Raw genomic sequence first — 16,233 nt, 5'->3', positions numbered from 1 at the left:
AATTCTTTGAAGACTACACGAATAAAATAAAACAGAAAAGTATAAAGTAAGCCAGCTTACCTTTCTCTCCTCTTCCTTAGACTCATGACCATGCGACTTCCTCTTCTGAGGTTCAGTTCACAAGTTGCTAGTATATTTCACTTTGTCTACTTTTCGACCATGAGGTAGAAAGTTCATTGGTAGCTTCTCTTTTCCCCCAAAGAGTTATCATAGGATTATTGGAATTAAGAACTCCAATGACAGTTTCAGCCAACTTCTTCCCCTTCTGGTCATTTCAGGAGCCATGATCTTCCCAGGATGGTTATTGAGATTAGACATGTAGAGACAATAGTCTCACAGTTCTAAATTTCATATTCATCACTGCTCTCTTCAAATAAAAATTCATCTTCAATGCCATCGTCTTCATTTTGATATTTCTCAGCATATTCCATACACCGATGAATTACATAACTGGCAGACGGCAAAAGCTCTTCATCTTCTAGTCCTTCTTTACCACTCAATATATCCGCAGGAGCCTTATATCCTTGCTTAAAAGTTCCAAATCATCCTTACTATGATTGCCAAGGGCTTGATTGAGCTTTTAGGCAAGGGACTTTTCCTCTTCGGCTATACAAAGTTCATCGCAATCAGTGCCATCACTGTCGTTAGATGCATAGTCCTGGTTCAACAGCTGCATCCATAAAAAACAGTTGAGGTAAATATAAAATCCTGACAGAAAACTGTTGACAGGAAATATGATAAAAAATATCTCAATCAAAGAAGAAAAGGGAATGATTGGTCCCATGACGAGCTCGAAATCATTGAGATGAAAAATTGTAAGAAATGGTTACTCGTGGAGGCATTCAAGAGCCTTCCACAATCTCCCACTAAAATATACCGAAATACTACATTCACGTTCTCTCTGGTAATTCATTGTTGCTTTATTATGACAGTTGATAGACATACAAACAGGAGCGTTCGAAAAACAAAGAGATCCCTCAAAGAGTAACTCTAGTTAAAAAAAAAAAAAAAAACAGAACTTTTAGGCAAAAATTGCTCAAGACCTAGCAATTATTAGTAAATTTGAGGGTGTATATTTTAAGTACAAAACATCACACCAAAATCTGAAATTTTCAAACATAAAGCATTCTTCAATTATGCCATAATTGAAACTCTGAATCCAAACAAGCAGAGTACAGAAGTCTAAAATTTCAAAATAAACTGAAAAAAGTTAATAATCACAAGAATGTGAGAACCAGAAATCTACAGAACTACAATGCATAATGATTGGGAACTCACAGTGATGAATTGATCGTCCAAAAGCCAAAAAGTTCATGACTTATCAACATTCCTGCCATGGCCTACTTCTTCCAAATGTTCCATATCTGCATCCTTTAAAATGTGGTCACCAAAAGATTTGTTGTTAACTAAAAGGTTTCTGTCGTTCTCTCATCATCCTCAACCACACTAAACTTATTATTTGTTGTGTCATCCTCCCTACCTTAACACAAGTTTGCCTGAAAAACAAAGTCTTCCTTTAAGTCCTAACCATCAAAACCAAATAGCATATTATCGTCATCAAAAAGTGTAGCTATCTCAGAGTCAACAACCTTTTGAACCCTGACTCCAATCTTGGACACAACTTTGTAGATGTTCTCATCGGCATCAACGTTCACTTTAGAAAAATCATTCTGGAGGCATCATAAGCCTACAAAATAATCAAAGAAACGCTATTGTATGAAAGGAAAAAAAAATTATCCAGAGACAATATAAAAGCTTCCTAACTGTTGCTTATTTTCAGAAATAAGTAATCACAGTATAATGCTGAATGTGCTAACTTACGTATCAAATCCATATTACCAATAATTATGAATACAGCCCAAATGACAAAAATTAGTTTGTATTCTGAACAAAATAAAACAACCAACCTTCTCATTGCATGGAACATGATTCAGCTTGGCCTTGGGATTCTGATAAAATGTCGAACCACAACAAGTATTCTTAATCTCCAAAAGATGCAGAAAAGAATTGTAACCATCATCGGGGAACTCAAGCCACAAAATCTTTCTTTTAACATTTTTTGGTGACTACGTTCCACCAACTTCCCCACGAGAAGACATAGATGACCCAAAACCTCCATTCTCCTCAACATAATCCTCAGAAGCATCGACAAATATTGAGTTAGGATCTTCATCGTAGCAGGCAAAACTGGAAGCATCAACAGGACCATCATCGAAGGCAGGGAGGGTATAAGAGTGGTTGTCAACACAAACAAAAACACGATCCGTGGCAGTAGATCCATCACAATATGAATTAATGAATAAAACAACATATACATATGTGTGTATGTTCTGTCAAACCAGTTGAAACATTCCTTAAACATTGATACACAAAAAAGAATAAAAATAAAAAAGCAAAAACCTTTAAACCGAGACCAAAATGGAGGACGAGTGCGGCTGGTCTGACCGGAGGGGAGGGGCCGAACGTTGAAGATTGGAGAGTTCCTCAATCAATGGCAAGAGTTCCTCAATCCAAATTTCTCGTTTGGATGGATAAATTTAAGCCTTGTTGTTTATGGTAGCTTGCTTGATATGGCTTTTACGTTTTAGTCTCCGTTTTAATCACTTGCCAAAAAAGGAGTTCTTTCTGGGGAATTCTTTTGGAATCGATTTTTGTTTGTTTCGAAAAATTTAACCGAGTTCCTTTAAGTTCTGGATGGCACTGACAAGAAAAATTTTTAGACAGTCAGTTGCTTCTCCTTGGCACTTCTTGTTCTTTTCTCATATTGAAGATTTGACTGAGCAAGTTATTATATTCAAACGAGCTCCTCTTGAAAGAGTTGTCAAGTTTTTCCTATGTTTTTAGCTTCCTAAAAATGTTTCGTCTTGAAAAGGATTTATTATGTTCGCTACGTTTCTCTTTGACTTTGTTTGTTTAGGCTTTCTTCTTCTTGTTGCCTAAGTTTTTAGATTAGTTTGTATTCCCCTAGTTCCTTTACTCTTAGTACAATACTCTTGTAATTTAAGCTTTAATTCTCATGTATTATCATTAAAAAAGAAACTTTAATCCTAAACTAAGAGTCCAATGTCTATGCCACACTTCACTAAGAGCTTTAAGTTCAATGTCAATGTTAATGCCACTTGAGAGAGTTGTCAAGTTTTTGCTATGTTTTTAGCTTTCTATAATAGTTTCGTCTTGAAAATGCTTTATTCTGTTTGTTACGTTTCTGTTTGACTTCATTTGTTTAGGCTTTCTTCTTCTTGTTGCCTAAGTTTTCACTAGTTTGTATTAGTTCCTTTGCTCTTAGTACAATACCCTTGTTACTTTTGGCTTGTGTCGTCTATAGTTACCCATGTGTCTTTTTCCAATTTGTTTGTATAGCCAACCGTTTTTTTCTATAACTATGTCCAAAGCAAATGATCTCATTCCATAAATTAAAACTTAATCCAGTAGGCAAATCTAATTTTGGTGCACTATCTTAACATTTAATCCAATTTGATAATCTTTTATCCAAATAATAGTAAGAGTTCTTTAAACCAAGACTTGAAGTCCAATACCATACCTCAATCCATACTTTTCTTTTTGGTCCGTCTATTGTCCTCAATGTGACTTTTTCCAATTTCATTTGTATAGCCGAACTCTTTTTCCTATATCCATTTTGACGACGAAACACATCCCTTAAATAAAAACTTAATCCAATTGGATAATCTCACTTTTAGTGCACTATCTCAATACTTAATCCAATTTAATAATCCTTTTTGAAACAATAGACTTATTTTATGCTAACCTAGAAGTAAAATGTCAAACTTCAATCCAAAACTCTTATATATTAACTTTTCATTTTATGTCATTTATGAGAATGTGTCTGTTTCCAATTTCATTTGTATAGTCAGATGTTTTTTCCAATACCCATGTCCATGGCAATTTACCTCATCCCTCAAATAAAAACTTAATATAGTAGGCAAATTTCACTCTTAGTGCACTATCCCAACACTTATTCAAATTGAATAATCCATTCTCCAAACAATGGCAAGAGTTCTTTAATCCAAAACAGAAATCCAATGTCACACTTCAATCCAAAACTCACATATTCTTACTTCTCTTTTTGTGTTGTTTATCGTCCTCCATTTTATTTTCTCCAATTTTATTTGTATAGCCAAACTTTTTTACTCTATACTTGTCCACGACAAATCACGTCATCCTTTAAATAAAAGCTTAATCCAATTGGCTAATCTTACTCTCTTAGTTAAACTGTAAGAAAGTAGAAAAAAAATACCCAAATAAAAGACAAGAAAAGTGAGAAAGCGGTGATGATTAATTTGGTTTTTAACAAAGGATGATACCAAAAAGTATTTATTACCCATCATTACCCTAGTCCGGCTCTAGGGTAATGATGGGTAATACAAACTTTTTGATACCATCATCCTCTGCTAAAAATCAAATCAATAATCATCGTCGCCGTCTCACTTTTCTTGTTTTTTTCTCGTCTTTTATTTTGGTATTTTCTTTTTCCACTTTCTCTTTTCTTCCTTTCCTACTACCTCAACACTTAGCCAATTTGATAATTCTTTCTCCAAAAGATGGCAACCAACTCCTTATTCTTAAACTTGAAGTAAAATGCCACATTTCAATCTAAAACTCTAAAATCCTAACTTTTCCTTTTGCATCGTCTACGGTCCTCTCCTATATCCATATCCATAGAAAATCACCTCATCTCTCAAATAAAAACTTAATCCAATATGAAAATTTCTTCTTGGTGCACTACTTAAACAATTAATAAATTTGAATAATTGTTTCTCCAAACAATGGCAAGAGTTATTTAATCTTAAACTTTAAGTCCAATGTCACACAACGTTAGAAAACTCTCATATTCTAACTTTTCTTTTTCTGTCATCTATAGTCCTCCATTCGTCTTTTCGCAATGTTATTGCCAAACAATTTTTCCAATATTCATGTCCAAAGCAAATCAACTTGTCCTTTAAAGAAAAACTTAATCCAAATTGCTAAACTGACTCATAGTATCTTACGACATCCAATTTAATAATCATTTGTCAAAACAAAAAACATTCTTTAATACAAAACTTGAAGTCCAATGTCATACTTCAATCCAAAACTCATATATCCTTACTTTTTTTTACGTGCCATTTACAGTCCTCCATGTGTTTTTATACCAATTAAAGTTGCATAGCGAACTCTTTTTTCCAATAACCATATACATGGAAAATCACATAATTCCATACACAAATTCTTAATCCCATTATCATATGTCACTCTTATAGTGCACTTTCTCAGCACTTATCCAATTTGATCATCCTTTCACTAAACGAAGGCAAGAGCTATTTAAATCAAAACTTGAAGTATATTGAAATACTTCAATTGATTGATCCCACCCTTGGTGCACTATATTGACACTTAATCCAATTTGATAATCATTTCTACAAATAATGACAAGAGTTTTTGCTATGTTTTTGGCTTTCTACCGTTGTTTCATCATGAAAAAACTTTATTCTCTTTGTTACGTTACTATTTGACTTCGTTTGTTTAGGCCTTCTTCTTCTTGTTGCCTAAGTTTTCACTTTAGTTTGTATTCCCCTAGTTCCTTTGCTCTTAGTACAATATTCTTGTACTTTGAGCTTTAAATCTCATACATTATCATTAAAAAAGAGGCTTCAATCCTAAACTAAGAGTCCAATGTCAATGTCACAGTTCAATAAGAACTTTAAGTCCAAAGCCAATGCAATGCCACTTGAGAGAGATGTCAAGTTTTTGCTATGTTTTTAGCTTTCTACATTTCTCTTGTCTTGAAAAGGCTTAATTATGTTTGATACATTTTTGTTTGACTTCGTTTATTTAGGTGTTCTTCTTGTTTCTTAAGTTTTCTCTTTAGTTTGTATTCCCCTAGTTCCTTTGCTCTTAGTACAATACTTTTGTATTTTGAGATTTAAGTCTCATATATTATCATTAAAAAGAAGGCTTTAATCCTAAACTAAAAATACAACGCCAATGCAACTTGAGAGAGTTGTCAAGGTTTTGATATGTTTTTAGCTTTCTACAGTTGTTTTGTGTTGAAAAGGCTTTATTTTGTTTGTTACATTTCTATTTGGTTTCTTTTGTTTAGACTTTCTTCTTGTTTCCTAAGTTTTCACTCGAGCTTGTATTCCTCTATTTTCTTTGCTCTTAGTACAATAATCTTGTACTTTGAGCTTTAAGTCTCATTATTATCATTAAAAAAGAGGCTTTAATCCTAAATTAAGAGGTCAATGACACACTTCAATCCAAAACGTTCATACCTTAACTTTCTTTTTTGTTTCGTCTGAGTCGTCCATATGTCCTTTTCCTATGTCATTTGTGTAGCAAAATTTTTTTCCGTATATCTATGCCCCAGGCAAAACACCTCATCCTTTAAAATAAACTTAATCCAATTGGTTACTACTCTCACTCTTAGTGCACTATCACATCACTAATCCAATTTGATAATCTTTTCTCCAAACAATAGCAAGAGATAATTTTAAACTTGAAGTTCAATGTTACACTTCAATCCTATCCCTTAAATAAAAACTTAATCAAACTTGCAATTCTCACTCTTAATTTACTGTCTCAACACTAATATAATTTGACATTTCTCTAAACAATTGGTAAGTGTTATTTAATCCAAGACTTGAACTCAAATGTCACACTTCAATCCAAAACTCGCATATCCTTACTTTTCTTTTTGTGAAGTCTATAGTCTTCCATGTATCTTTCTCCAATTTCATTTGTTAGAGCCAAAATTTTCTTCCTATATCGATGTCCACAAAAAATTATATCATCCCTCAAATAAAAATTTTAGGCAAGCCTCACCGTTAGTGTACAATACATAATCAAATTGAATAATTCTTTTGTCTAAACAATGACAAGAGTTCTTTAATCCTAAACTTGAAATAAGAGGCCAATGTAACACTTCACTAAGAGCGTTTAAGTCAAATGACAATGTTAATGCCATTTGAGAGATTGGTCAAGTTTTTGCTATGTATTTATCTTTCAACAGTTGTTTTGTCTTGAAAAGTCTTTATCCTGTTTGTTATGTTTCTATTTCACTTCGTTTGTTTAGGCTTTCTTCTTCTTGTTATGTTTCTAAACTAAAAGTCCAATGTCAATGTCACACTTCACTAAGAGCTTTAAGTCGAATGCCAATTGAAAGAGTTGTCAAGTTTTTGCTATATTTTTAGCTTTCTACGATTGTTTCGTCTTCAAAAGCCTTAATCTTGTTTGTCACGTTTCTGTTTGATTATGTTTGTTTAGGCTTTCTTCTTCTTGTTGCCTATGTTTTCACTTTAGTTTGCATTCCCCTAGTCCTTTACTCTTAGTACAATAATCTTGTACTTTGAGCTTTAAGTCTCATATATTATCATTAAAAATGATGCTTCAATCCTAAACTAAGCGTCCAATGTCAATGTCACACTTCACTAAGAGCTTTAAGTCCAATGCCAATGTCACAGTCCATATATTTCAAAGAAAAAGAACAATGGCAAGAGTAATTTATTCCTAAACTAAGAGTCCAATGTCACACTTCAATTCAAAACTCTCATATCTTAACTTTCTTTTTGTTTCCTCTATGAGTTGTCCATATATCCTTTTCCTATGTCATCTGTGTAGCAAAACACCTCATCCATTAAAATAAACTTAATCTAATTAGCTACTCTCACTCTTAGTGCACTATCACATCAATAATCCAATTTAATAATATTTTCTTGTAGTTTAATGTCACACTTCAATCCTATCACTTAAATAAAAACTTAATCAAATTGGCAATTCTCACTCTTAATGTACTATCTCAACACTAATCTAATTTGACATTTCTCCAAACAATTGACAATAGTTCTTCAATCCAAAACTTAAATTTGATTGTCACATTTCACTCCAAAACTCGCATATCCCAATTTTTCTTTTCGTGTCGTCTACATTCCTCAAAGTCTCTTTTTCCAATTATATTTGCATAGCTAAACTTTTTTTCCTATAACCATGGTCATGGGATCTCATCTAATCCCTTAAGTAAAAACTTAATCCAATTGGCAAATTTCACTTAGTGCACCATCTCAACACTTAATTCAATTTGATAATTTTTTTTTCAAACAATGGCAAGAGTACTTTAATCAAAAAGATGAAATCCAATGCCACACTCCCATCCAAAACTCGCATATTCGTACTTTTCTTTTTGTGTCATCGATAGTCCTCCATGTGTATATTTTCAATTTCATTTGTATAGCCAAACATTTTTTCCTATACCCATGTCCACGACAATTCACCTAATACCTCAAATAAAAACTTAATCCATAAGCAAAATATCACTCTTAGTACAATATCTCAACACTTAATCAAATCGAATAATCCATTCTCCAAACAATGGAAAGAGATCTTTAATCCAAAACATAACGTTCAATGTCACACTTCAATAAAAACTCGCATATCCTTACTTTTCTTTTTGTGCCGTTTATAGTCCTTCATTTGTCTTTCTCCAATTTTATTTGCATAGCCAAACTTTTTTTACTATATACTTGTACCCAACAAATCATGTCATCCGTTAAAAAAAACTTGATCCAGTTGGCTAATCTTATTCTCTTAGTCAAAGTAAGAAAATGGGAAAGAAAATACCCAAATAAAAGACAAGAAAATAACAAAAAAAGTGTTAATGATTATTGATTTGGTTTTTAACAGATGATGGTACCAAAAAGTATTTATTATCCATCATTACCCTAGTCCGAGTAATACAGACTTTTTGATACCATCATCTGCTCTTTTAGCAAATCAATAACCATCACCGCAGTCTCACTTTCTTTTTTTTTGTTATTTTCTTATCTTTTATTTTGGTATTTTCTTTTTCCGTTTTCTTATTTTGGTATTTTCCCTTTTCCACTTTCTCTTTTCTTCCTTTCCTACTGCATCAACACTAAATCATGTTTGATAATCCTTTCTACAGTCCTTAATGTATTTTTCCAATATCATTTGTATGGCCAAACTTTCTTTCTATACCCATGTCCATTGTAAATAACTACATTTGTTAAATAAAAACTTAATCCAATTGGCTAATATCACTTTTAGTGCACTATATCAACAATAAATCAAATTTGATAATCATTTCTACAAATAATGGCAAGAGTTACTCAAATGTAAACTAGACGTCAAATACCATACTTGAATCTAAAACTCCCATATCCTAACTTTTTCCTTGTGTCGTCTACAACCCTTCATGTCTCTTTTTCAATTATATTTGCATAACCAAACTTTCTTTTCTATAACCATGTCTATGAGATCTCATTTAATCCTTGAAGTAAAAACTTAATTCAATTGGCTAATTTCACTCTTAGTGCACCATCTCAACACTTAATCCAATTTGATAATTCTTTTTCCAAACAATGACAAGAGTTCTTTAATCCAAAACATGAAGTCCAATGTCACACTTCCATCCAAAACTTATATATCCCTTACTTTCCTTGTTGTGTCGTTTATAGCCGTCCATGGAATCTCACCTAATCCCTTAAGTAAAAACTTAATCTAATTCGCTAATCTCACTCTTAGTGCATTGTCTCCACACTTAATCAAATTTGATAATTCTTTCTCCAAAAAATGACAAGAGTTCTTTAATCTAAAACTTGAAGTCCAATGACATAATTTCGTCTAAAACTCACATATCCTTACTTTTCTTTTTGTGTTGTTTATAGTTGACCATGTATCTTTTTCCAATTATATTTGCATAGCCAAAGCTTTTTTTCTATACCCATGTCCATGGGATCTTACCTAATCGCTTAAGTAAAAACTTAATTTAATTAGTTAATCTCATTCTTAGTGCGTTGTCTACACACTTAATCCAATTTGACAATCCTTTCTCCAAACAATGACAAGAGTTATTTAATCTAAAATTTGAAGTCCACACAATGCAACGCATTAGTACAACACTCTCTTATCCTATTTTTATTTTTAATGTCGTTTATAGTTCTCCATTTGATTTTTTTTTTCAATTTCATTTCTATAGCCATTTATTTTTATCCATGACCAAGTCTAGTCACTTCGTGAATTATATTAAAATTAAACCCAATTAGCTAATCTTATTTCAAGAAATGAAAAGACTTATGTAATCAAAAACTTATAATTGAATAAATGCTAATCTTATATGTGTCCTTTCCTCGTTCAGTGGCATGGTGTATTGTTATCCTTTCATATCCATGTCCATGAAATCACTTAATGCACTATCTCAACACTTAATTCAATTTGATAATCCTTTCCCCAAAGAATTCCAGAAGTTCTTTTATCCAAAACTTCTATATTCTAAAACTTTTTTTTTTTTTTTTTTGCAATTAACAGTACTCCATGTGTCTTTTTCCAATGTAATATGTATACTGAACTTTTTTATCGCATATCCATGTCCGCGGCAAATCATTTCATCTCTTATATAAACACTTAATCCAATTCACTAAACTTAGCCTTTAATCCAAAATTCTTATATTCTTATTCATCTTCCTTCCTCACAACATACATAGACATAAACCTGCATGTTAAGATAGTCCGTTTTTTCTTATTATGTGTATTCAACCCAATAGTCCTCCATGTGCCTTTTCTCCATTTAACTTATGTAGTCTAGTGTTATATTTTCATATCCAAATCTATGACCTATCACTTAATCATACTTACTCTACCCTATTAATCCTTTACTTAAAGAATGAAAATAGTCTTTTAATCGAAAACTTAAAGTCCAATGTCACACTTTAGTCCAAAATTCTCGTTCCTAATTTATGTTTCTTCCATTTAATAAGTCTCCATAACCCTTTTCTAAATTTTATTTCCATAAACCATCTTCTTTTCCCAAATTCATGACCAAATCAGATCACTTTGTGCCTTATATTAACAATCAACTTAATTAGCTAATCTTTTTTCCAAAGAATGAAAGGACTTCTTTAATAAAAAAATTTGTAGTCTAACCTCACTCCTCAATCCAAAATTCATGTATCTCCACTTATCTTCCTTTCTCATTACACACATTATTCTACTTCATAGTCCTTCATATGTCTTTTTCCTAGTCTTCCTTTCTCATTACGTACATTATTCTACTTAATAGTCCTTCTTGTGTCCTTTTTCTAGTTCAATTGCGTGGTCTTTTGTTATCCTCCCATATTCTTGTCTATGACAAATCACTTAGTGGACTATTTCAACACTTTGTCTGATTGGCTAATCATTTATACAAAGAATGAGAAGATTTCTTTAATAAAGAACTTGTAGTCCAAATTCACCCCTTAATTCAATGTTATTTTCCCTTGTCCATGTCTATGACATATCACTTGATGTAATATCAAACCACTTAACTCACATTGATAATCCTATCTAAAGAATGACAAAATTTCTTCAATGGAATACTTGAAGTCTGATTCACGCACCGAGGCAAAATTCTTTTATTATCCAAGGGAAATCTTTGCATGCTATTAAACTTAATCTAGTTGGCTACTCTATTGTCTAAAATGGGAGCTTTTAACTTTCATGGTTGATCTTTGTTTTGTATTGGGCTGTGGTCTTATATATTGTTGTCTTTCTTTTTCTTATTATTATCATTTTCTAGTAATTTTAACCATTAGTCTCTTTTCATTTTATCAATGAAAAGTTATCTTTCCTCTCTAAAAAAAAGTTATATAAAAGTGTCTTTTAATTACCTTTTAGGTCCTCTTTGTTGGTTATTTGAACCCCTTTTTGGTTTTATATATTTTTACTTTGTATTCTTTCATTTGATCTCAAATGAAAGCTAGGATTTTCATTATAAAAAAAAAAAAAAAAAAGCTAACTCGAACATTTATGTAGCTCAGATTAATGTATTAATCAATTCAATTAAGCTCAGATTAAGAAATAACTAGAAAAGTATGTCAAAGTGAACATCATCGTTTTGAAAACACAACAAAGCTATTACTTAAACAATGATGTTCAAAATCATGTAATTGTTTGACAACTTTGGTGATTAGAAACGACCATGCTAGGATCCCTCTACTAAGGTTTACATATTTCCTTTCTAGGTGATGGAAATATAATAATAAGCTGATATGCAAGGGTGTACTTAAGGAAAAAATTGCTCAAGACCTAGCCTAGATATTAAAAATGTACTAAAAAAGAGTGAAAGTTGGAATTAAAAATCATTATTAGTAAATTTGAGGGTGTATACTTTAAGTACAAAAAATCAAACCACAATATGAAATTTACAAACAAAAAGCATTCTTCAATTATGTCATAATTGAAACTCTTAACCCAAACAAGTACAGAAGTCAGAACAAACCGAAAAAAGTTAATAATCACAATAATGTGAGAACCAGAAATCTACAGAACTGCAATGCATAACGATTGGGAACTCACAATGTCAAATTGATCGTCCAAAAGCCGACGAGTTCATGACTTATCAACATCGCTGTCATCGCCTGCTTCTTCCACATGTTCCATATTTGCATCTTAAAAAATGTACTCACCAAAAGATTTGCTGTTAACTAAAAGACTTCCTGTTGTTCTCTCATCATCCTCAACCATACTAAACTTATTGTTCGTTGTGTCATCCTTCATATCTTCACACAAGTTTGCCTGAACAACAAAGTCTTCTTCTAAGTCCTCAACATCAGAACCAAATTGCAATAAATCATCGTCGTCAAGAAGTGCAGCCTTTTTAGGGTCAACAACATTTTGAACCTTGCCTCCAACTGTAACGACCCAACTTTCCAGACTAAGCTGAGGTCACTACTCAGTACTAAGACTCGACCACAAAACACACAAACTCAAAAAAAGACCTATTACGATTCATTAAAGACGTTTTAAAATATGACAAAAGCAGTTTCAGGCCCTATTTTAAATCACATTCATGAGAGTTCCAAAATACAGTGCTCAAATCATCAAACACAAAATCACAAACCAAATATTCTAACCGTGACTCGATTTGACAATGAAAATAACGAGTAACAAAAATACATCAGCGAAAGCATAAAGAAAACCAGACGCGTCCATATGGCCTTCACGCATCCTTCTTGTCCCTCGTCGGTCTGCCCCTCGTTGTACCCTTACCTGAAAAGTTAAAGAGAAAAAAGGGTGAGTATAAGATATACCCAATAAGGGACCCACTACTGGGCCCGTTAGGGAATAACCGTTAACTTCCTATTCAAGAGTACCCTACACAAACAGTCTAGTGGTTCCGTAGAACTCACATATCAGTCTCGTGATCTCGAAGGATGCACGTATCAGTCTAGTGATCCCGAAGGATGCACGTATCATTCTAATGATCCCGAAGGATACACCTATCAGTCTAGTGATCCCAAAGGATGCACATATCAGTCTAGTGATCCCAAAGGATGCACATATCAGTCTAGTGATCCCGAAGTATACACATATCAGTAAGGTACACTACCCCATAGATAAAGCTAACCGTTACCCCTCAATCCATACTAAACCGTCTACAACAGTCACACTCCGACAACGTTCATATTACAACTTCATCATAGGCTTCGCCAGTCAGACAGTATAGGTTTAAACAACTATATCCTCAGTTGCTATATCCATATCCATTTCACACATCATTGTGACATTCTTTAGATCCAGTCAACTAATCAAATCAGAATCGGACTCTTAGTCCTTCCACGACATAACTCCATAACCAGTATCCGGATAATAGACTACCACATACCTAACATTAAGACTTTAAAGTTCATCGACATACAATTCCCGTTCACAACATAGCCCATTAACATAACTACAATACACAGAACATCCGGGCATCGGTGTCTATCCGTAAACATCTCATTACACACGATGGCACATAAGCTACAACTAGCGGTCACGCTACCTTTAATCAGACAAGAGCATATATACGATATGTATTAGTCAAACATGCGTCAATTCATTCAGTACAGTTTTCAATGTATAATCCCCTGTGGATTACTATGTTTCCAGCCTCGATCCGAGGTCTAGTAGTAAGAAATCCCTTACCTGACACTTGGTTATGCCCCTTGATTGAGTCCACGCCCAACGAATCCACCTAAACGAAATCATAAGGGTTTAAACGATGACACTAGTAAAAGTCACTTTTTAAATCATTCGAAACAACATACGTCGGCTTACCCGAGTAAAGGGAGCTATCCCCAAATAAACTTACCGTGGGACTCGAGAACTTGAGCGTCCATTCCCTAATAGCTTCAAGGAACGAAAGATAGGGTCATGTCTTACTCCAATATCTAAACTCGAATCGATTATAGCAACATTGGGAAACTCACCAAAATAATTCTTACCGAAGACTCACCGTGACCCGAAGTGGAGGGAAGAAGGCTCAGGTGGTTCGATGAACAGGGAGCTCGGCTTGGATCGTAGCTCGGCTCGGCTTGCAGCTTGCGGCTCGGCTGGGTCCTCGACTCGACTTAGCTCGCGGCTCGCGGCTCGGCTCGATTTTTGGCTCGGGTACAGATGGCAACTCGGCTAGCTTGGCTCGATCCTTGAAAAAAAGGGTGACTCAGGTCGAGTGTGCAGCGCGAACCGGTTTGAATGTGGCAGAAGAAGAACCGGCGCCGGCGACGACTGGGCGTAAGCGGCCGGTCGATGGTCGGGGATGAGGAGTCGGTGGCCTGCTCGGATGCACGAGATGAAGAGAGGGATCGTCGGGGATGTCGAGCTTGCGAACGATCGGATGACCGATTTGAAGGACCGTCGGTGGTTGGCCGTTCGTGGGCGGAAGACGAGGTCATGCAGACGGTGAAGAACGATCGAGCTGGAGACGGAGGATGTCGACGGTGATGCAAAATGATGTAGAAGAAGGGATGGAGGTAGTGGACGGCGGCGTCGGGTGAAGGATGGAGGAAGAAGAAGAAGAAGTCGGGGGGTGGGGGCGCGCGGTGTGCTTAGGGTTTTAAAAAAAATTATATATATATATATATATATATATATATATATATATATATATATATATATATATATATATATATATATATATATATATTAAATAATAATAATAATAATAATAATATAATTAATAATAACAATAATATAATTAATAATAATAATAATATAATTAATATTATATTATTATTATATAAATTTACACTATATTATTTTTTAAAAATTTCATATCCCTCAATTTCTTTTTCTTCCCTCTTCAAAACCAACCAAGAATTAACACCAAAATTTTAAATTCCCGAAAAATCACATAAAACGATAAAATTTACCTCGAAAATTTTTGGGGCATTACACCAACAATCTTGGACGCAACTTTGTAGACGTTCTCATCGGCATCAACGTTCACTTTAGAAACAATCATTCTGGAGGCGTCATAAGCCTACAAAACAATCAAAGAAACGCTATTGTACGAAAATGAAAAAAAACTTATCCAAAGACAACACAAAAGCTTCCCAAACGTTTGCTTATTTTCAGAAATAGGTAACCACAGTATAATGCTGAATGTGCTAACTTATGTATCCAATCCATATTATGAATAATTATGAATACAGCCTAAATCCCAAAAAATAGTTTGTATTCTGAACAAAATAAAACAACCAACCTCATCGCGTGAAACATGATTCAGCTTGACCTTGGGGTTCAAATAAAATATCGAACCACTACTAGTATTCTTAATCTTCCGAAGATACAACAAACAATCATCGGGGAACTCAAGCTCTAAAATCTCTCTTCTATCATTTTTCGGTGACGACTTTCCACCAACTTCCCCACGAGACTGCATAGATGACCCAAAATCTTCATTCTCCTCCTCATCATAATACTCAGAAGCATCGACAAATATTATTGAAGACTGATTCAAATTACGTGATTATTTAAATTAATGTTCTTTAATTTATTTTATGTTCACAGGTTAAGTTAGTGGGTAAGTGGTGTAACAACGTGTTTTTTATTTTTAAGTGTCAGTTTTTCGTAAGCCTTTAATAACGCATTTTAATTGATTATTCAGATAAAAAAAAAAAGAAAGTAGTTTTCTGGCCTGGCCTGCTGAATTTTTTGTTTTAGTATCCATAAGGTTTCTAAAAATTCTCCAACAAATTTGGTATCAGAGATAAGTTCGAGAGAGTGAGTTGAGTGTAAAACACAGCGAGAAAAGATGGGGCAAGAATGGCAATGCTATGGGTACAGCACAACCACTCATTCCAATCTTCAAAGGAGAAGGCTACGAGTTTTGGAGTATTCGTATGAAGACTCTTCTCAGATCTCAAGACTTCGGACTTAGTAAAACAAGGTTATGCGGATCCTGACGACAAAGGCAAGTTGCGG

The 16,233-nt window shown here is 33.8% G+C and overlaps 1 protein-coding gene across 1 annotated transcript; it reads right to left on the bottom strand.

The window, feature by feature from the left end:
* Positions 1-341: 341 nt before the first annotated feature.
* LOC127143831 (uncharacterized) lies at positions 342-15,691 on the bottom strand. The gene is made up of 7 exons (XM_051079040.1): positions 15,512-15,691; positions 15,180-15,289; positions 12,562-12,691; positions 2,082-2,330; positions 1,908-1,985; positions 1,529-1,670; positions 342-523 (listed from the first exon to the last, which is right to left on the bottom strand). Exons 1-7 carry the CDS (start codon positions 15,689-15,691, stop codon positions 342-344), a joined length of 1,071 nt encoding a protein of 356 aa, XP_050934997.1.
* Between the last annotated feature and the right edge of the window lie 542 nt (positions 15,692-16,233).

This window comes from Cucumis melo, chromosome 11 (assembly GCF_025177605.1).
Source record: "Cucumis melo cultivar AY chromosome 11, USDA_Cmelo_AY_1.0, whole genome shotgun sequence".
Classification (NCBI taxonomy): domain Eukaryota; kingdom Viridiplantae; phylum Streptophyta; class Magnoliopsida; order Cucurbitales; family Cucurbitaceae; genus Cucumis; species Cucumis melo.
This window is presented reverse-complemented; position numbering and strand designations above follow the sequence as displayed.

Coding starts and splice junctions, on each gene's coding strand:
- LOC127143831 (XM_051079040.1), bottom strand. CDS start 15,691: ATGCAGTCTCGTGGGGAAGTTGGTGGAAAGTCGTCACCGAAAAATGAT. Junction 15,290..15,511: donor ATCATGTTTCACGCGATGAG/GTTGGTTGTTTT, acceptor ATTGTTTTGTAG/GCTTATGACGCCTCCAGAAT. Junction 12,692..15,179: donor ATGCCCCAAAAATTTTCGAG/GTAAATTTTATC, acceptor TAGTCTGGAAAG/TTGGGTCGTTACAGTTGGAG.